Below are 22,840 nucleotides of genomic sequence, written 5' to 3' on the forward strand. Positions count from 1 at the left end.
TGGAAACTGAAAATATAATGAAGAGCAGCTTCCACAAGGGAAGGTCATGCTTGAGTAACATTACTGAATTCTTGAAGTAACAGAAAGGGCAGATAAGGGTATGCAGTAAACAAATATATTTGGATTTTGAGAAAAGCCTTCGATAAGGTACCACATAATAGACTCATGACTAAAGTCAGAACATGTGGAATCAGAGGACAAGTAACAGAATGGATAGCATGCTGACTTCAAAACAGAGAACAGAGAATAGGGGTTAAACGTGGTTACTCAGATTGGCAAATGGTGGGGAATGGAGTTCCAAAAGGATCGGTGCTGGAATCACTATTGTTCACCATTTACATAATAATTTGGACTTAGGAACTGAAAGCACAACGTCAAAACTTGTGGATAATACCAAATTGTGTCGTATAGTTCAAATAGGGGAGGAATGCGACAAAATGCAGGATGACATTAATAAACTTGCAGTATGGGAAAATAATTGTTAAATTAACTTCTATATAGATAAGTGCGAAGTAATACGTTTTGATAGGAAGAATATACACCTTGGAAATACATACTCCTTGGAAATTTACTGTCGAAATGGGCTAGAGGAACAACAGGATCTGGGGGTACAGATACACAGATCAGTCAGTAGTGATGCAGGTTAATAAGGCCATTAAAAAAATTTTTTTAAATGGCATTGGGGTTCATTTCTGGAGGGAAAGAATTGAAAAGCAGAGAAGTTATTTAAACTTGTATAGAACCTTGGTTAGACTACACTTGGAATAATGTGAACAGTTTTGGTCTCCATATTATAAAAGGGAAAGAGGCCCTGGAGAAGGTGCAAAAATAATTGACTAGAATGATACCAGACTGAGATGTTTTAACTACCAGGATAGATTGAATAGGCTGGGCTCTTTTCTGATGTAGGTCTTCAAGATTATGAAAGGGTTTGATAGGGTAGACATAGAGAAGATATTTCAACTTGTGTGAGAGAGACTGGAACTAGGGGTCATAATTATAAGGTAGTCACCAGTACATTCAATTGGGAATTCAGGAGAAAGTTCTTTACCCATTGTGTGATTTGAATGTGGAACTCACTACCACAGTGACTAGCTGAGGCGAATAGCAGAAATGCATTCAAGGAAAAGCCAGAAAAATACATGAGGGAGAAAGGAATAGAAGGATATGTTGGTGGGGTTAGATAAAAAGGGATGGGAGGAGGCACGTGTGGACCATTGACCTATTGGGTTAAATGGGCTGTTTCTGTGCTGTAAATATTTTGTAAATAAAAGTTTATTATCCTGTGTTTGATCTCCTTCCTCCCAATTCTAGACTTTGATCCCTATTTGATCTTTAGATAATATGAAGGACAACATTGAAAAAAAGCCCTTCAGCTTTTCTTCATCTTCACATATGTACATGAATGTGCTTCTGGGTAATTCATCATCACGGGCCTAATTTGAAGATGCAGCTGCTGTTCACAATGTTTATTTTATGATTGTAAATTTAAACAATGTTGAAAATTTAGAACAGAGTAATATTGCAGTACAATGGTATGATATTCATTTGCCTGTGATACTCTTTATGTTCAATTTCTATTTGTGCCATCAGAGGAGATGCCAAGAATGAAACAGGCAAATTCCAACAGGAAAATTGGACAACATCAGGTATTAAATCACCTGTCACTTATATATAGTTTGTAGTACCATATCAATGAGGCCTGGGAGCTGGTATAGGAGTCAACCCTCTTGATGATAGGAATGGAAGCTATTTAAAGAGGTAGATAAAACAAAACATTTGGGTGGGGAGATTACATTACACAAACTTTAGAAGCAGAAATGACTTACTTATATGTTTGTGAATGAGAGAAAATAGAGCATATACTGGAAATATGTTAACAGACACTTGTTAGGGAGTTTGTCTGTTTAGGTACTCAAGAGACAACTCAGTAATTCTGCCACCTATATAAACAATAAGTAATTGTGGTTACTGAGTGCTAGATTTTAAACTTCAAACTGCAAAGGAGAGAGACAAATGCTTCCAGATGTCTCATTATAAAGATTTACTTACATCCTTTGAAGGTTGTCTGAGTATATCTCCAACACCGCCTCCATTACGCAGACCATGATTTAATACTGTTACTATACACATCAACAGAGTGTCACAGGCACGCTCTTTGTCACTCTTTTCCTCATCTGTAATGACAGAAGTAGCAGCAAATTAAAATTTGCCTCCAATGCTCTTTGAAAAGTGTAACTGATTACTAATTAGACTGTGTGCTCTATGCCAATTGTTCTTAGATAACTTTATGAAAGTTAATCAGTTCTGAGTTCTGCACTGCCGATAGCTGAATGCACTTGTGGAGAGATCATTCTCGCTGCCACCATGCCAATCATCCTTTTTAGTTCCTCGAGATCCCTCTTGCTATTTCATTCACTGAGTGAGAGGAAAGGTAAACAATTTCTTGTGGGTTTCTACCAATGCTACAATTGTAGCTGGTCAGTGGAAGAGTAAGGCCAATATGGCAAGTAGGTTGATTTACACTCTCTTAATCCTTCACTTGCTGTGAGAAAGTATCTATTTATAAAAGCTTAGCTCAGATTAGGACAGTAGCAATGGGGCAATTTCAAGGAAGAACCTATCTCCAGCTGGTAAAAGATCTACATTATCACAGCCCAAGAACCTATATTTTCCAAGCAATTTAATTTTAATTCTGGCATAAACTATTCATTTTAAGTACGTTAACACATTAAAATAATGCTGATCAGAAAACCAAGGCTAATATTACTGAAGGTACATTTTCTACACATGAACATTCCTTAATGTGTACATGGTTCAGGTGGTCATTTATGATCAAGTGGCTCAAATCAAAGAACAGAAGGAAGATCTCTTGGTCTTTTACTCAACAGCCCTTCCTTAGTCACCACAAACAAAAGTAGATTAACTGGTCATTCATGTTATTGCTGTTTGTGGGATCTTGCTTTGCATAAAATGGCTGTCACATTTGCCCACATAACTGTCATTCAGCGTCAAAATAATTGTATATGAGGGTTTCATAAAAGTGTAATAGGTGCAAGTATTTCTTTTATAGCTCACCTCCCTTTACACTCGAGATCAGTGTTGTTGCCGTTTCCTGTTCGGTTTCTAACATAATTATATCCTTTTGTGGTATTCAAGTATGGTCTCACTAATGTATTATAAAGCCTTAGTAAGGTTTACTTTTGTTAACTTGTATTCTATTATTCACACAAGATCACAAGATCAATACACAGGAGGAAGACCATTAAACCACATCTTCTGTTTTCGCAATTCCCTTCATTTTTTGTACTATTAACAAATTTGAATTTGTATATATGTAGTATTTCAGTACCTGTGGATGTTTAGGAGGATTTTGAATTCTATATCATCCAGAACACCCAGTAGCCTAAAGAATTTTGAAGTGAGCAAGATGGAAGAATTTGAAAAGTTAGAGGGCAGGCGACACACCTTAAACAGCACTGTGTCTTCCCACTCCCATGTGAACTGTATATTATTGCACCTTTCTAGATAAATAACATTTAAATGCTAAATAAACACTTAATATATACCTTATTTTTTTTTAAACTATTTGAAAACAGATTTCCAAATACTTGCACTGTTAAATATAGCATTTTTTGAAAATACATTCATATAAATATGTACATTACGCTGGAATTCATTATAAGCAATGCAACCACTTGTACAGATATTGTTGAAAAGCAGTCATTTGCTTTGGTCACTCAAGTGGTACTGGGTATTCCAGGAATGCTCTAAGTTTAATTTTCTTCTGCACTTGATCATAGCTCAGGAATCTCTAGGGGCTTCAGTGTCCTTGGCTTCAGGATGGGAAAATCCGTATTCCCACTTCTGATGGCTATCTAATATTTCTGGAAAATACAGACGTATGGCAGCCAGGTGAGAACAGACCTCGCGTCTGCTATGATGCTGTTCACATTTGGAAAAACACTTCTTCTTAGTCATGCATGAATAGAAAACACTTGGGTGAGTTATCAGGGGCATGTCAGTACCACTGGAACTATGCATGCCCTCCAGAAATCAGAGGATGGGAGGAAACTATGGAATAAGGAAAGAACTATTTTTATAAAATTAATGCAGCTTCTATCTTCCACAAGATGCATCTGTAGAGTGATGTGCAGATTTTTGCTCATTTGTTTCTGCAGATTAAACATTAATATGCTGACCTGACTCAGCGTCCTGGATGCCTGCAGTACAATGAACATCATCAGCAGCACATGAGTTAATGAAATCCTTTATTGCTCTTCCTTCTACTGCAAATGAACCTATTAACAAAAGAAACATTTCACATATAGTCTAACGTTGTGAACATTGTCTTACTGAAGGTTTGCTCTGCCTCGCCTGAAGCTTCTTGTCGATATATTTTATACAATTTTGTTCTCCTACCCTCAACATTTGCTACCAGTACAAAATTCTTGCTCTTAACAAAATATCATATCACTTTATTGGGCTTTTCTTGTTCTATTTTCAAATTATTTAATTTACTCTCTTTAGGTGTCAATGTGATATCTATCAACCTTCAGCTCGCAGGCCTTTGACAATGTTGATTATGAATCAGCCACTGGGAGATGTGCAAAAGTAGACCTGGCAGCTAACCTTATAATTTTCCTTCCTCTCCTTGGGGAAAAGAGTGTCACCACACTCGAACTCTCCTTGATCACAGGTCCAAGATGAAGAAATTATGTAAGAAATTGTGTTAGTTAATCTGTAATACCACTTTAGTGCAAAAACACACTTTGTGACCAGGCTGTCCTTTGTCAGATTATTTCTAAGAACAAAAAAAAATGGATGCTGTCCAGGCTCTAAAACTCTGGTCAACTTGCATGTAGTGGAATGGCTGAGCAGTTAATGTCAGACATACTGGTGACAGTTTCCCTTTTCTGTGTTGGCAGTCCACAATTTTATGTCTCAGTCTCGTACAGAAGTAGAAAACCCCATTCAATGACCATGACAGTGCAAAAGTTTCAGACAGTATAATCTTAATTACAATTGAGTTCTATTGCATCAAGGTAGTGGAGCCTCAAACTATGTTTACCTGTTGTCTTGCTGCTTGGTAACCTCTCAACGTCTAAAATGAAATCGTCCTTTAGGAAGAGGAAGCCCACGATTGAGAAGAGATAGACAAGGATGAGAGCAAGCACAGCTGTCAAGAGGATGGAGCGGCCATTGCGTGTAACACTTTTTATGACATTAAACAATGTCTCTTCTCTATAGATCAAATCAAACAGCTGAAATACAGAAATATGGTAAGTTTATATTTGTCAATTTTTAACTGTTTCATTTCCATGGTCTGAACTTCGGAGAATAGGAGGGTAGTCTGATCTAGCAAATTTCCACAGATACATTTCTATGCTAAAGTAGATTTGAATTTGGGCCTCATTACCGTGAAACACAAATGTTTTCTGTACTTCGTTTTTTGAGATTTATTGAAACCAAATCAAAATGAATTTGAATTTATATTCATCCAGTGCATCTTTCCTTAAATCCCATAAATTCTACTGCATGTCTTTAGGTAGGGGCAAGGTTTTATAATGCCTTCCTGAATTTCCATGTCAACCTATAATTTGTTTAGTCCAGGTTGACAGAACAAATGTGGGGGCTGGGCAGCACAGATTAGTAAATTGTCCTTTTATCTCAGGAGCCTGGATTTGAATATAACTTAGACAGATGGCACGGAGATCCCCTGTTTCAAATGACTAAGAATTCCACTTAAAATGAGTTTGAGAAATGACAACCCAGGTCCTAGTTGAACTGAGGTTCACAGTGTGACACTGCCCATAATTCAGGAAAATTGTCACTAAATTGGCAATGAAGGTATGAGAAAAGATAATGGCAAAAGGTGCAGTCGAGGTTCACCTCTGCAATACGACTTTGCGAAGTAGTTGAGGCAGAGTATGGGCAATTCTATTCTGCACTAAAAACAGGACATGCTGGAAATATACAGCAACTCATTAATATCTGTCGAGAGAGGATTGGTTAAACTTTCCTTTCTAGTGTAGACTTTCCGTCAGAAGTGATTTTTTTTGTGTGTCTTTAAAAAGCAGGAATAATTTGAAAAAGACATGGAAGGTAAAGTGGTCATTGCAGTGAGTCAAAAGCTTTGATGGCCGAGCTGTGCCTGACCAAGGGCCACTTCATGCCGATGTTGTGTCCACAAATAGAAAGATGTTTCAGATGTAAATACAAGTTGTTACTTTCCTCGACAGTTGCCCCCCTTATTTTAATGAGTATAGAATTCATCAATTCAAACCAATTCTCTTCTACTATGTTTTTTTAAATAGCTAGTTTAACAAATTATCACAGGACTGATTCATAAATTAGTTCCAAGTTGATTTAAAAAAAATTAGACAGCAGGGAAGCTCATATACAGCAGTGAATGAAGCACAGAATCTGTTCACATATACATTTTCCAGCAGTGTAGATTCTGTCTTTAATTATAAAAAGCCACATCAATTTCAATGCGTTTTCTTTTTACTTCTAATCAAGCTTTTCGAGATTAAACATAAGCAATTTCACTTTACCACAGCTTATTACAAAATGCAACAGAGGTGAGATGGAATGCTTTATGATTAAACAGTTAAAACATTTCTGGATGAAACAGTCATAAATGAAGATATAGCATACCAGGATGCTGTAGAAAAACTCGTGCACAAAAATCCCCAGCACGCTTGTCACTATGTATCCAATATGGTAAAGGAACGCCATGTCCATGATCATGGCCTTGTGTCCAATGATAAATTTCCCACCATTTCCCACAAAACTAACCAGATACACTATTTTGTTGATGAGCTAAACATAACAAAAAGAAAGAAAAATGAATAAATATGAAAATAATATACATTAAAAGTATTCCAATATTCAGGTTGCACTGCAAAGTACAATACTATTTCAGTTGATTGGTGGTGGTTTACCATTGCTGTTGAATGCGCTGGTGATTTACTGTTGGACGTGATGGTGATTTACTACTGAATGCGATGGTGGTTTTCTATTGTATTGTTGGTTTACTGTTGGTGTTAAATGTATTACTGGGAATGCATCCACCACCACCCACACCCCCCCCACCCTGCCCCACCCCACCCATAAGATCGCAGTAGATGCTGGACTTTCAAGTCTGTGTGGATTGGTGGGCACTGCAAGATGCAGTCTTAGTGAAGGGGAATGTTTAAATGATGCTGAATTCTCCATTGGGATTAATGCTGGAGAATCCTGGGTGGTGAGATAGGATGGTTCCAGCCTTAGTGTCATTTGTGGTTCAGCTGGTAGCACTCACACCTCTGAATTACAAGGTTCTGGGTTCAAGGCCCACTCCAGGGCTTGAGCACAAAAATCTAGGCTGACCGACTACAGTGTAGTACAGAGTGAGTGCTGCACTGTCGGAGATGTTGTCTCTCAGATGAGATGTTAAACAGAGGGCCCATTTGTCTGCTCAGGTGGATGTTAAAGATCCCATGACATTGTTTTGAAGAACAGCAGGGGAGTTATCCCCGGTGTCCTGGCCAATATTTATCCCTCAATCAACATCACAAATACAGATTATCTAGTTATTGTCACCTTGCTGTTTGTGGGAGTTTGCTGTGTTTCCTACATTGGAACAGTAACTGCACCTCAAAAGTACCTCATTGGCTGTAAAGCGCTGTTAGACGCCCCGTGGTCGTGAAAGGCGCTAAAGAGATGCAAGTATTTCTTTCTTTCTTGAGATGTTAAACTAAGACTCAATCTGCTTTTTATTGTGGTTCAGTGGATATTAAAGATCCCACAGTGCTATTTGATTACCCAGTGCCCTTGCCAACATTTTCCCGCCACCAAAAATAGATTATTATTATGTTATTACTCTTTGTGGCATCTTAATATGTGAAAAATGGATATCATGTTTATCTATATAACAGTCCCTGATGTGAAATGCTTTGACATACTGTGAGAGATGTGCCATGGCACTATATAAATTCACATATTTTTTTCCCACCTGTTAATTCACAGTTAAATGCAATTCTCTTAGCTCTTATTCATTCTTTTCACACCAGTCAATATATACAGCAATTCATCTAATTTAATTCTGGTTCTTTAATTTTCTGTAAAATTTATCAGCACTAGTCTGAGATACAAGCATGTGTTCAAGTTATCCAATTTGTCTCTTCATATTGAACGAATTCTGTTAAACCATTAATTAACTAACATTCCTGGTCTCATGCTCTCCTGTTGTGTGTTTGATTTTTCAGGTGGATCATTATTTGTTCACTTAAATTCATATGCCAGGTAATCCTCAAAGTAATTAAATGGAGGATGTGGACAAAGATCTTGGCACTTCATCAAATTATCCCAGGAAACAAATTGAAATGAGTAAGTGCCAGCATCAATTTTAGATATAATTTCTATGACCACCTGCCAATTACTAAGCGAGGGATCCTTGTATTGATTTTTTTTGGATTCTCTAGGTAATTATCTAGCTATTGCATCAAATAATGAATTAGTCAACTGAACAAAAAATAGAATGAAAACCATAGTTATAGGAAAATATTTGTCTTGGCAATAGCAATTAATGATTGTGGAATTGATATTTATTCAGTCCAAGCAAGCGAGTGTGTATTTTGTATAATTCAACATAAAAGTTTGCTAATAATCAGCTTCATACTTACATTAAGTAAACCCAGTGTTAATAATGTGTGGCCTATTCCAATGTAATATATAGATCGAATTATCAGTGCTATTATTAATGGTCGGAGGCCGTATCTCTTGGAAAGCAGAGAAACTACTGAGAAACATATTACACCCCAAAAAACAAGTGAGAGAAAGGATGAGTCCAGGGCTCCTGTAAGAAGAAAAATATAAAACAGGTTGTTGCTATGTTTCTTGATCTACTATATTTGATTAACAAGGCATATTGTAACTTTCTGTCCAGTCATTCAGGTGTGCCTTCAGATTGTGTCTGTAGGATACTGACAATATAATTTCACCAGCAGCTAACTGCACCTTACAAGGCTATAGTTCCAAATCAAATTTGGTTATCAAAACTGTGGAATCCTTTCTCTCCAGCTAATAAAACCTAAGCCTGATGTCATTTAACTATAATGCACATCTTCTCCACTTGCCTTTTTTTTTATTCTTTCCAACCTTAATGGTATGCTGGTTTAGACCAAGCCCCTTCACCTAAGCATCTCAATGCAAGAGGAGCCTGTGGTTTAGAGTTAAAGAATAGACAGTACTGTTCTACAACAGTGACAGCATAATTGGTCCTTACAGCCTTTTTCAATGTGATTTCCGTTATTATTAACAGTTATTAGCGCTGTTTAGACTTTATCAAGGCACATCATAGAGAATGCATATAGTAAAATAAACATAATAGAGAGTAAATAACAAGTGAAACTGTGATTTAATCTCTTTAATCAGATGGCAAACTACTTGGACTTTGCTTTCACAATTTAAGTCAGATAAAGTTCTTGATTAAATGCTAGCCTAATTATTCACAGACAATCATTCATAATCTGTCCAGATGAGCATTTTAAACATTCAAATAATCCATGAACCTACCCATTGAAGTAGGTTCTGCATATGGATAGAAGAAGGCAATGACCAGATTGATAAACACAGCCAGGTTAAAGGAGATGCTGCCCCACAGTGACATCCTCCTGGAGAACCAGTACAGCAGGGGCATGCCTACCAAAAAAAGGACAATGCTTATGAAGATTTGCAATCTATAAATAAAGCTTGCTGGAGATAATTCCATTTAATTACTGCTTCAATTCTCTATTAAAAATTAATTTTACTGATCACCAGGATTTCTCCTGAACCCTCTGAATTCCCATTCACAATAGAATCACATACACAGAATTTACAGAATCAAAACAAGCCATTCATCATTTATGCTCCACACAAGCCTGCACCCCCTCTATTTATTTCATTTTACCTGATCAATATATCCAGCTATTTCCCTCATGTACTATCTAGCTTCCCCTTAAATGCATCTCTTTGCTTCAATTATTTATGAGTCAATTTAGTAAAGAAGCTTCTCCTGAAGTTCTTATTGGAATTATTAGTGACTCACTTATACTATGGCTCCTAGTTTTGGACTATACCACAAGTTGAAACTTCTTCTCTACATCTACCCTACAGAGCCCCTTCATAATTTTAAAAACTTCTATTAGATCACCTCTCAGTCATCTCTTTTTTAAGAAAAAGAGCCCCAATCTGATCAGTGTTTCCTGATAGTTGCACCCTCTCAGTTCTGGTATCATTATTGTAAATCTTTTTTGTACCTTCTCCAGTTCTTCCATAACCTTTTTGTAATATGGTGACCAGAATTGTGCAGAGTACGCCAAGTTTGGTCTAATCAAGATCCTATATCAACTTTTCAATTCTTCAATTCTAATCCTCGAAAAATGCTTTGTTTGTACTTTTTATGGCTTTGTTAAGGTACGTTGCTTCTTTGAAGACCCTTTTGCACCTTGGCCCTATTTAGGCTCTTACTTTCCAAGAGTACTTCCAAAATACACTACCTTACTCATCTATATTGAAATTAATTTGCAATTCACATGCTCAGTCTGGATTAACTTACAAGTAGGAAGTGGAATACTATAATGAGGAGAAAGATTATCCTGAAGGCTCAGTGAATAAAGACATTACAGCTAATTTCTCAATCCCAGTGCAGAAGCCATGCTCCAAAGGAGCATAGGCCAGAGACAGGGATGCAACATAATGTCTCTCATCCTCTAATTTGCACGCTGCATGCATGACTACCTGCTAGGAGTCAAGGATCACATCACAGAGCGCTGAATTTTCCCAACCCATTGGTTTCGGGCGGGGAGACGGAAGGTCTGGCAAAATGGTGGCAGAAGGCATCGGGAGGGGAGCCCAATATCTTCCTACCACCATTCCATGTTCCCAGCAGTGGGAAAGTTGGTGGCTCAGCTGCCTGCCAGGTGGCCAATTAAGGGCCACTTCCCACCTCCATGTGGGGAGCCCATCCAGTGAAACTGGGCTGCTTCCCAACAGGCTTCTCTATGAGCACTCCACAGCTCACGGAGGGGCCCAGCGAGACTGGCTGCCCTCAGAGCAACAGCGCCGCTGGTGCTCAATGACCCCCACCACCCATCCCCCTGAAAATTGCCAGGGCCTGCCTGCCTGGCCCCAGCTGCCCCCAACCATACTTACCCCTCTTTGAGATGGTCCAGCCATTGAGGCATCCTCTCCCTGGTGCTGCAGCCTCAGCAGTCGCCACCGCTAGCAGTGGCGCCGCTGAGGCTGCTCTTGGGGGCAGGCTGCCGTCATTAACTGGATGGCAGCTCAGGTGACAGCCCCTTAATTGGCTGCCGCCAGCAATATGTCACCCTGGGTCCTGCCGCAGCCCCAGCAGCGAGACTGCACTGTCAGCCACAAAATTCAGGCCAGAATTGCGGATCTCAGAGTGTGTGTGTGCAAACATTAAGTAAGAAGCATGATGGAGCTCAGCTCTAAGGTCAAGCCTAGAGATTAGTCTGTGAACACTCTCTACGTGGACTCACTTGTGAAGAATGTCACTTGGTACCAGGGGTCTGTTTGCACCTGTGAAACTAGTGTATTTATTCACTGAGTCTTCAGGATAATCTTTATTCTCATGCTCTAGTATGTCACTACCTTCACAAAAGAGATGAGAAATTTAGGGGTGAAGCGAAAAACATAACATAAAGAGACTTGTTCTCTGTTTATTGGTGGTTTCATTGCTCCAAATATGAACTTACACTTTAATGAAAATACAAACAGAATAATACTTGTGTGCAATGGTTTAATATATTACATTTGGAATGATTTGAAACCCCAGCCCAAAAATCCTCTTTATGAACGTTTTTTTCCTTGTGAATGAGGTCTCTCACATCTGCTGATCATGATGGGAATCCAAGTTATACTTTAGTTTTATTCTTAATAGCACAGCTTGCATAAACTGTAAAGCTTCCACTTTAAAAACAGTACAAGATGGTTAATCTGTATTCTAGAATTAAGGGAGGGATTTAAATGAACAATATGTAACTATATTAGCTTCAAATATTAGCAGAAGCCATATCATTTAATAGACTCGCCAAAGTAAAATTATTCTGAAGGTATCTGTGATCAAATTATTTTTCCTTAAGAATTTCTAGTTCGACATTGTAGTTCCAGACATTTCTGTCATTTCATAGAGACAATTTTGGTTGCATGGCATTCATTGCTAGCTTTATCTCAATAACCTTTTTCAGGTTCATTTTCTTTGTGTGGTATTTTTAACATATTGGTTAATGCATTCACATAAATTCCTGCACTATCTTAAAATAAATTTATTAACAACTGTATTAAAATATGCAGACAGACACTATCATGAAGGCTTTAACTATTGCACTACAATTACCCAATGAGGAAATTAAATTGATTTTTGTGAAATAGTTCTTTCTAAATTCTAAACTCCTAATTTTTTAATTTATATATTCGAGATTTTGGAAGCCTTTTAGTGTGTCCCTTCTCTCCCAAAACAATTGTAAGAGTACAATAGCATCATTGCTCCCTTTTTCCACACACTGTGGATCAGTCCAGTATCTCTCTGTAGCTAATTCTCTTTTTCCAAACACAAATTCCAGACCACAATGAGTCTTTGAATTGACACTGAAACATAAAAGAAACATTTCAAAATAGTCTTACTTCTGAGTTTCTTTTGCCAAATCATCTCGTTGTATAAAAAATTGGTCTTATCAAAGAAGTCGCTGACTTTGCTCCCTTGTTCATCCTGCTCTGTGGTGTTGAGCACTCTGTGTTTTGACTCATTTGTTAGGTATTCACAAATACTTGGCACGGGGAATACAATCTGCTCCATGTTTCGGTCATTCCGAATTATCTAGAGCCCACAGCCACAATAGGAAAATGCAGTTAAACAAACTGACATCATGAGTCTTAACAGCTGCATAGTCCACAGTTTTTATAATCTTGAGAATGCATAAAAATAAGCTCCTGCGAATAAACAGAACTTTGAAAAATTCCATTTTCACTTCAAATATTTAAAATGATTAAATTGGATTGTTTTTATTCACTGGATGTGCTTTGATTCAGTTGCTTGTAGTCATCAAGGCATCTCAGTTGATCCTTGACTCTAAATTGCTGAAATCATTTGCAGGTCTAGCAATTAAGCACACCAGCATCCAGTCATGTCTGCTATCAGTCCTACCAGTTTGTGCTATATGATTCCAGTCACTCCAAAGTGTCCAGTTTAGTTTCACCACTTGATAGTAAATATTAGAAATCTGGGAGTGATTATTCATCAGATAACACACACGTTAGAATGAGTTGCCAATCAATAACAAACCTAGGGATTCAGATGGGAGTTGGGGATTTTGTTTTCTCACTCTTTTATATTTTCTGCCAGTTCCCTGCACTGAGACCAGTAATGGACCTATTCGGGTTGCTCTAAAGGAATCCTTTAAGAGGTGCTTAGGAGCTATGCCGATTTCTTACTATAGATTGTTATAATGAAAACGGTCTAAGAATGTGGCATAAATGTATGATAAAAGTTCATACCTTCCAGATGTTAAGTCAGTCAAACCACTACTGAGTGAGTTTTTAAAAACTTCCATATTGCTCCTATCTACAACTAATCGCAATTAATAACCCCATGGGATATACCATCTTAAATGGATTAAAAGACACTGGAGAATAAAACATACTGTTGCATTATTTTAAACAAGAATGGAATTAGAGAAATATGAGGAACAAATAACCATTTCACCATATTGGCTTTTATTTGAATAAACTAAAAAAACGATTTGTGATGAGCATTCATTTATTTTTGATATTGAAATGATATGGCAAACCTCAGAGTATTAATGAAATAGAACAGCTCTACAACTGCCTACCACAGCATTGGAAATGATTTCAGTTGCTTAGTGTTCCTTCTTTACAGGCAACTACATAAGACACACAGTGGTAAAGCAGTCTTTGCTACAATGTGCAGTTCATGTGGTTCCAGCGATGCCCATATCCCATGAAAATGAATAATAAAAAAAGACTACTTTTTGGACTTCATTCAGCATCTTTTTGCCAACAATATGATGCCTATTGGTCTTGGTGGAACTGCTCAACTGAAAGTTGCCAGGCCCACAAATTGAACATACATTTAAAAAGACTCTACCTCTATCTGTGCTGTGTGGTTTGAATAGTAGGTCAAAGGGTCTTCCTCTTCTTGTTGCTCCTGATGACCTGTTTTCAGCATTTGCATGTTGGTTAGCATCAGCTGAAAAATGTAGGAAAATCCATTAAATCATCAGTCAGAGTATTTATTATTGCTATTTACTTGACATCTTGAATTGAAATTTGAGAATTTTTAGCCATCATTCTTTGCATATGTTGCTTTCCTTATTATTTTTAAATTATTTTTTGGATCAAAACTTCTGTAAAAACTGGGTATGAAAACTTTTATACAAGAAGAGCGTTTTTTTTAAGTTGCCAGTGTGTGACAATCACTGACACCTGACAGATTCAGTAATGTCAACAATCTAAATTTGTATAATATCTATAACTTAGAAAAATATCCCAAGGCGCTTACTGTATGTTACATGACCGAAATACAGACACAGGGAAACATTTACAACAAAATGGGAGCTACACTTCTATCCCTGCTGTCCTCAGAAGAATTCTATGTAATTTGCAAGTTATTTTGTATATCAGAATCATATTGTGCCTCAGAAAACTGGTTGGTTTTGTTGTGAATTTAATTTGAGTAAATTTACTGCCACAGAAGCCCAGCAATTCTGAAGTCAGGATTTATTTAATTACTATATAGCTTTTGCTAACAAAGGCATTCATTAAATTAAATTGTTAGCTAAACTACTAAGAGCACTCTTTCAAATTATGAAATTACTGTTGCTTAAATGAATGCCATTTACCCTGTTTCAACAGAACATTTCATTGATGTTGCCACAGATTGGTTCCAATATCAAAACCTAGCATTGTTTTTAATAATCAACAACACAATTTCTACTTCTATAGTGCATATTACATGCAAAGAAACACCTGAGACTGCTATACATAATCTAACTTTTTCAAATTTTGGTCATAAGAAAGAGACTGATCTTTATACATTTATTTGAGCTATTCTCACTTCTTCACTCACTTGGGGACTTTGAACTTATGCCCAAGAATGTTTTGCAGGTACAAAGTTAAGGAGACATCATTCTGCTAAAGGCACCATGGGCTGGATTTTTAAATCCTGCCCCCCGCTGGGGGCAAGAGCGGGTGCGCGCACGATTTAAGATCATGTTCTCAGAGGTCAGCACTAGGTCCTGCTGCCTCCAGAACGCAATGCCATTTTTAAAAGGAGGGCATGATGGAGGGAACGGCAATCTCGCATGCATCCAATTAGGTACCTGTTGAGCTCATTGAGGAGCTCATTAACAGGCTTGTTAGTAGCAGTTTTGAATTTTTAATGGAAGGGCACGGGGAAAATGCCATGTCTGGAACACGGCAGGGTGTACATGTCATGAACGCTGCTGGCAGGGGTGGGGGGCATGAGGACAATGGGAAGGACTGATTAAAATAATGCAGAGGCACAAAGTATAGCTCAACTGCTCCAAAAGTACAACAGGGTGTCCACTGCTGGAGCTGAAAGTCTTGCTTTTCTCCGTGGTGAGTGGTAGGAATCCGGAGAGGGACGTGAGTCCACTGGCATCACTGGGGCAGCTGGGGTTCCAGCGGAGGACCTGGTGAATGAATGAACCCGAGTTGAGGGAGTTCCAATGGGAACAGGCTATTCTGACATTGGATAGAGCAGCCAGGATGGGCTGCAGCAGATGCAACCTCCTGGACAGCAGGAGGCCAGAGAAGCACAGCACGGGGCATCAAGGGAAAGAAGGCACTACCCAAAATATTGGATCTACCACCCAAAAGTCAACTACCTGCAAATGACAGAGCACCAGTGCCATAGGAGGCTATGCCTATCCAGGAAGATGGTCTTGGACCTTTGTGCTCTGATCCACAATGAACTGAGGCTTCGCATCCCCATGACAGTCCCTTAACTTCAGTCATCAAGGTCACAGTCGCCCTGAATTTCTATTTGTTCCCGGGATCAGCTGTGGTCCTAGTTCACATCTCACAGTGAGCAGCCCATAATGCCAATAGGCAGGTCATGGATGTCATATTTAGTAGGACGGGGGACTCCATCCTCTTTGACACAGATGGGCCTGTGCAGGCACTGAGGGTATTAGGTTTTACCTTCATCGCTGGATTCCCCCAAGTGCAGGGCATCATCGATTGTGCCCATGTAGCCATCAAGGCACCCAAGCGACCGGCCAGTGAGATCCATCCAACAGGAAGTGTTTCCACTCCCTCAACGTCCAATTGGTCTGCAATCACAACAAGAATTTCCTCCATGTGTGTGCTCGCTTTCCTGGCAGCTGCCATGACTCCTTCATCCTCCATCAGTCCAGGCTGCCTCAGATCTTCACTCCATTCCTCAAAGTGTATGGCTGGATCGTAGGGGACACAGGAAGTCCCTTGAAGAGATGGCTACAGATCCCTCTACAGGAGCCCCAGACAGAGGGACAGAGGCGATACAACCAATGCCACCTGCTCAGCAGGCCAACCATTAAGCAGGTCATCGGGCTTCTGAAGAAACGATTCTGGTGCCTGGACCAGTTAGGTGGCATCCTCCAATACCCTTCTGTAACAGCCTCAGTTATTGTGATGGTCTCTCCATAACATGGCCCTCCAGAGAGGTGTGGACATTGAGAACTGTGAGGCCTTGGAAGGAAACAGCTCATCGGGGGAGGGGCAGGAGGTAAGAGAGGGGGATAACACTGAACAGAGAGGTGCCCCGGCTGCACGACAAGGTGGCCTCCTCCTGCCACCCTCCAGGACGAGGACCTCCCTCCTCTCCCTCACTGCCTCCAACATTAGATCCAGGTCATCATTGATGAAGCGATGGTCTGCCTTGCCCCCAGTGCCAGGCCTCCAGCTCCCCTGTGACATCTCACTTCCCTCTGGTGAAGTGGAAGACAGATATCTCCTTCAGGACAACCAGCAGCCTCAGTGAAGCTCCACATTTGATCTGACCCACCTCTGTTCCCAGCTCCCCTGGCTCTAAGTGGACAGCAAACCCGCCCCCATGCCAATTAAGGGTTTGGTCATTTGAAAATCTGAATCTGAAACAGTTTCCCACCAGAGATGGGATTCTGACCCAAAACCAGACCCAGCTCTTGTTTCCTGCCTGCATAACGAAAATCCAGCCCCATATTTCAGATGACATGTTTTGCTCTGGAATTCACAAGGCTCCTCTTAATTCCCAATGTTCCTCCTGCCTCTCCATCTCCTTTGAGACCACTCTCCCCCCTACCCCCAAAACCTATCTCTTTGACCCACTTTCATTTAATTCTGATTACGCCTCTGTGACAAACCTTGGGATATTTTTCAGTGAATGTTAAAGGCACTACAAAAATGTAAATTGTTGTTGTTTTTGTGGTTATGCTAAGATAATAAGCATTCTGCTGGGCACTGTGTGTTTTTGCCACTGATTACAAAGGTGCCAAAATTCATCTTCTAATGAAAAACAGGAGATTGCTTGTTTTCCTCTATAATCAAAAACCCACTAACAAAATTAAAAGTACAACTTTGAACAATGCAATTGCTGTATATAATTTTGTTTGGAGGTCATTAATGATGAAGCTAAATAGGTAATCTCTCAATTAAAATTAAAAGCTGTAAATTATCCCTAGTGTCCCACCCAACACAAACACATATGGAAAAACCTTGCCTATTATCCAATGTATTCTAAGGACTTCTAATTCTAATGTAAACTTCTAATGTAAATGGGCCAAAATGCAACACACAAATTAGGACTTTAACAAACATATAATCAGCATCTGATCTCAGGAAGTGCAAACTCTTAAACTGGAAACACATGTTGTTTAATTAACCCAAATTCTTATTGAACACTATAAGAAATCTTTGGGGCATATAATTAATCAACGATTTAATGTAATGATTCCTGTTCATTGGCTCACCCTTGAAATACCTTCTTCCACCTCCTCTTGTACGCGTTTCACTGGCTTCAGCAACTGTTGCAGCTGTTTGTTGTGACGGGACAACTGGAATAGATAGTAAAAGCTTTAGAAAATCTTTGATCTCACCCATGCCATTATTTATGATGCATTGCCATTCTGCATATGCCATCGATGTCAACAGTGAAAAGAGTTAGAAGAAGCAGACAGCACAACCCATATTTCACAGAGCTGGAAAAGCCCTACAGTCATCAGATATCGACCTGGTGTTGGGTACACTGTCATCATTTAGAGGTTCTCAGTGGTAATGTTCAATTTTATCTGCAATAATTTTCTTTCCCCCCCCCACTTTATTCTGAAGCCTTGTGGAGTCACATATTTTTGCAGCTACAAATTTCACAGGAAGACTACTGCAAATAATACAGCCACTTGAATGAATGCATATTAGCAGTTCGAATCAGAACATAGGTGGTGATTCTGGGAATTTTATAGTTGGCCATTTAAAAAAGCTGGTGATTTATGATCTACCTCCTCCCACTGATCTTCGAAGCACTCCCCATCACTCCCTATTACAAAGGATTACATAGGGTATATGGCACAGTAACAGGCCATTCAGCCCAACCAGTCTATGCTGGTGTTTATGCTCCACTCCACATCATATTGTTGCTTCACTCCTTTCTGTGCTTCAAGAGAAAGCCACAGACATGTGAAGATAAGACAAAAGGAAAGTAAAAGGTAATATTCAAAGAACCAAATCGAAACAGAATTACCTGTAAGGCTAAAATGTAAATGTTGTGTCCCACATCTCTTGGGGAAACTTCTGAATTTTCACATTCTTCTTCTTGGTGGTAGGCCTTATTTATGACATTAACCTTAGAGGGCATAATTCAAGAGGTGGGAGTAACTAAATAGTTAGGACAGAAGTGTGCTTCCAGTCACATCCGCATACATCAATATGTGCCACTTTTATTTCTTTTATACATTCCTTTGTCATAACAATGACACATCAAATTACAGCACGAGCCAAAGGTTCTAACAGTGAATGGTGCATTCTTTCTGGTAAAGTTATCAACTGCAATGCTAAGCTAGTGCATGCACCCCCACCCCCACAAAGCAGATCCCAATAAAAAAAGATATCTTTAATTCAAACTATTAGACTAGAGCGTTTGTCATGCTGCTTGACTTGAAATGTGTTCTAAAAGCAATACAATTCATTTTATTGGACTAATTTAGTACATGTGAATGACACAAGTTTTCTGCTCATATGAGTTCTTTCATCAGGCACACTATTATACTAATACAAAATTCCACCGTTTTAGAATTTATGAGGTGCTTTGCATCTAACAATGTTGATACATTTGTATTCTTGCCTCTGAGTCAGAATGCAGTGGTTTAAGTATTCAGACTGCCACTACAGTGCAGCACTGATTGAGTGCTATGTCTTTTAGCTGCAACATTAAACTGCACCCCACCTGCCTGTTCAGGTGAATGTTAAAGATCTCATGGCACTACATAACATGTAATTTGCTGTTAATGGGGCACTGTTACCTGCAATACCAGCTGTCGTGTTTGCCAATATAACAGTGACCATATTTTTAAAAGTGCTGAATTGGGTGTTAGGTATTTTGGATTGTTCTGAGGATGTGAAAGGCTACATAATTACAAGTTCCTTCTTTTCTTCAATGCTACTGTAATTTGCATAACAAATTCTTCTAATTACCTATTTTTCATTGCAAATGTTACATTATAAGGACAATTAAGACGAATAGCAAAGTAGTGCAGATGGTAGAAATCTGAAATAAAACAGAAAATGTTGGAAACACTTCGCTAGTCAAGCAGCATCTATGGAGGTTGATAACCTTTTATCCAACAGCCAGGTCCTTGTTGAAAGTTCATCGACCTGAAACATTAACCCTGTGATCCTCTCTCCACAGATGCTGCCTGACCTGCTCAGTGTTTCCAGCTTTTTCTGTTTTTCTTTGAGATGTTTAGCCAACCTATTTCAGTGACATTCAGGCGCAGCTCAGTAGAGAACCCTCACAACGTGATATGTTTGAGTTCAAGATTTATGGCTATAAATAAAATATTTTTTAATAACAGTTTAACATTCTCACCAATTCCTGGGGCCTCATATTGAAGAGGATCCTCTCTGCATTCTCACTGTCATGCCTACTCTCCATAAGTCCAAGTAAAAGCTTTGAAGCATTGTCCTATTTACAAAAATATTACATATAATAGCTGAGTATTTAACTTAACTACTTGCACCACTAGAAAGAAAAGATAAGACTAAAATAAAAGATATGCAAGCAAATTATGGTGAACCTTCATGAAACATTGGTCCTTCTGTGCTGTAACCATTTTATAGTAAAGATACATTAATGAAAACTTTTGCAGGATTGAGCCTCACAAAATCCACTATTCATTAGGAAAGTACATCCCATGGAATTTATCATGTCTATTTATTTTTCTGTGTTTTTGTTTAATGTGAATTTTCCTGCTTTCCATACACCAATGCATCATTAAAAAAAAATACATGTACACAACCTGTTAAAGGGTGAGAGGCCTAAGGAGTTTTTTTGTGCTAGCCGTGGCTCAGTTGGTAGCACTCTTGCCTTGAGTCAGGAAAGTTCCAGGTTCAAGTTCCAGTACAGGACTTGAGCACAAAACTCAAGGCTAACACTCCAATGCAGTATCGAGGGAGTGCTGCACTGTCAGAGGTGCCACCTTTCAGAGGTGACATTAAACCGAGGCCCCATCTTCCCTCTCAAGTGGATGTAAAAGTTCCCATGGCACTATATTGAAGAAGAGCAGGGGAGTCATCTTTGGCGTCCTGCCCAATATTTATCCCTCAATCAACATCACAAATAAACAGATTATGTGGTCATTACATTGCTGGGAGCTTGCTGTGCGCAAAGTGGCTGCTGTGTTTCCTACATTACAACTGTGACTACACTTCAAAAGTACTTTATTGGCTGTAAAGCACTTTGAGATGTCCAGTGGTCGTGAAAGGCACTATATAAATGCAAGTCTTTCTTTTTTTCCCATCAGTAGCCCTCACATGCATGACTGAATGCATATACGCAAGAATTGTTTGCCAAAGGCTCTACAAGGTAGAAATTGGTATGCATTGCACCCATTTTTGGGAGACATAACAAGCAGCTACATTGATAGCATCCATTTTATACTATCACCCAAAGTCAAAATTATTCCCAATGACTTAATATAATTTGAACCAGTCATTGAGAATCCACAACCTCCACCAATCAAAGTTAAATCTCTGTTCTAAAGTGGAATAGGCAAAATCTTACCTGAATTCCTGACTTGTGTCACTGCTTTGTTGCTCAATTTCTACCTCGCCCAATATTTTTTTAATAGTGCATCTACAATACTGTGGATTACATTGAACACATTGGGTGGAATCTACTATCAATTTTTTGGACCAGACCTCTCCTTACCTTTAGTTGTAGCACAAGGTCCATCCTGTACTTGCAGAGTGGGCTGATATCATTCAGGATCAGTGCGGTGATAATATCAATGCCATTGCACTCATGAGTTACAATGCAAGTCTAGACAATGAAAAATCAAAGAGGCTGCTGAAATACCTTGCCACAGTAAGTAGGAAATATATTCAGAATGACTTATCTTATTAAAGCCGAGCTTTACATCTGAAAAAAGCAGAGGAATATAGTTCATATTTTTAAATATTGTAATGCACATAAATCTTACAGGAACACCCACAGGAGAGCATCATGCTTTCTTTCACCAGTTGCTCCTAAACCATTATGGATTGCAGCATCGATAGATAATCACAGAATGGTTACAGTGCAGAAGGAGGCCATTCGGCCCATCGTGTCTGCACCTGCTCTCCGAAAGAGCAATTCACTTCATGCCATTCCTCCGCCTTCTCCCCATAACCATGCACGTTCTTCCTTTTCATATAACAGTCTAATTCCCTTCTGAATTCTTCAATTGAACCTACCTCCATCACACTCTCAGTAAGTGGATTCCAGACTTTAACAACTAGCTGCGTAATGATTCGATGCCTGAGCAATTACCTATTTTATAAAGATTAGATGTGAACAGCCAGTTAACATGCTACCCATATATTGCATTCTGATGAAAGATCAGCGACCTGAATCATTAACTCTGTTTCTCTCTCCATAGATGCTGCCTGGCCTGCTGAGTATTTCCTTCATTCTCTGTTTTCACATGTTTTCATGTGTTTTTTTTTAGGGTTGTTATCCGTAACCTTCCTGAAACGGCTTTTACTCCAGTGAAAAGTCCTCACTGCCTTGGATTTTGTCAGCTGTATAAAACTTAAAAAATAAAGTTTTATTGTACCAATGTGCTGGCCTAATATTCATTGTTAATCCTCCTCTGCTGAGTCCAGGTAACTTCATGCTAATAATATTAAGTGTGAAAGTGAAACAGCAGAGTTGGCACTAGCAGATTTTTATTTTACAGTTTGTGTCAGGTGAAGAGCCCCATTGTACCAATGTGCCAGATGGAAACTGCTATCCATGTGTGCTACACATGGCATGGTTCAGTAATATTGGGTAAAATGTGTACCTGGTTTTCAGTGCAAGGTCCCTGACAGTATTCTGTTAGTGTCTCCAGCGTCTGAATAATAAGTGACACATTATTTTCGTTGATATACAGTCCCAGCAGCCCCAGGCCTCCAGTAGTGCTTCCGCACATAATATCCAAGAACTGCAGAGTCTGACAGACTAAGTTGTAATTTGTCTTGTTGTTTTGACAGCGGAGGAAATTCTGTTGAAGAAAAATACACAATCAATCAAGAAAAAAAGCACCACTGATAAAAT

General features: G+C 39.0%; 1 protein-coding gene across 3 annotated transcripts in view; it reads right to left on the minus strand.

Annotated features, from left to right (window-relative positions):
* The window catches only part of itpr3 (inositol 1,4,5-trisphosphate receptor, type 3), a 311,298-nt gene that overhangs the window by 15,140 nt on the left and 273,318 nt on the right, over positions 1-22,840 (minus strand). For all 3 annotated transcript variants that reach the window (XM_068057164.1, XM_068057163.1, XM_068057162.1), the window contains exons 42-54: positions 22,587-22,787; positions 21,473-21,583; positions 20,132-20,227; positions 18,788-18,889; positions 18,021-18,104; positions 14,156-14,257; positions 12,676-12,868; positions 9,562-9,687; positions 8,670-8,842; positions 6,661-6,825; positions 5,072-5,264; positions 4,203-4,301; positions 2,053-2,177 (exon numbers count right to left, since the gene is read on the minus strand). In XM_068057164.1, the coding sequence (XP_067913265.1) occupies positions 2,053-2,177; positions 4,203-4,301; positions 5,072-5,264; positions 6,661-6,825; positions 8,670-8,842; positions 9,562-9,687; positions 12,676-12,868; positions 14,156-14,257; positions 18,021-18,104; positions 18,788-18,889; positions 20,132-20,227; positions 21,473-21,583; positions 22,587-22,787 (1,770 nt within the window). The remainder of the gene's footprint in view (positions 1-2,052; positions 2,178-4,202; positions 4,302-5,071; positions 5,265-6,660; positions 6,826-8,669; positions 8,843-9,561; positions 9,688-12,675; positions 12,869-14,155; positions 14,258-18,020; positions 18,105-18,787; positions 18,890-20,131; positions 20,228-21,472; positions 21,584-22,586; positions 22,788-22,840) is intronic.

This window comes from Heterodontus francisci, chromosome 25 (genome assembly GCF_036365525.1).
Source record: "Heterodontus francisci isolate sHetFra1 chromosome 25, sHetFra1.hap1, whole genome shotgun sequence".
Classification (NCBI taxonomy): domain Eukaryota; kingdom Metazoa; phylum Chordata; class Chondrichthyes; order Heterodontiformes; family Heterodontidae; genus Heterodontus; species Heterodontus francisci.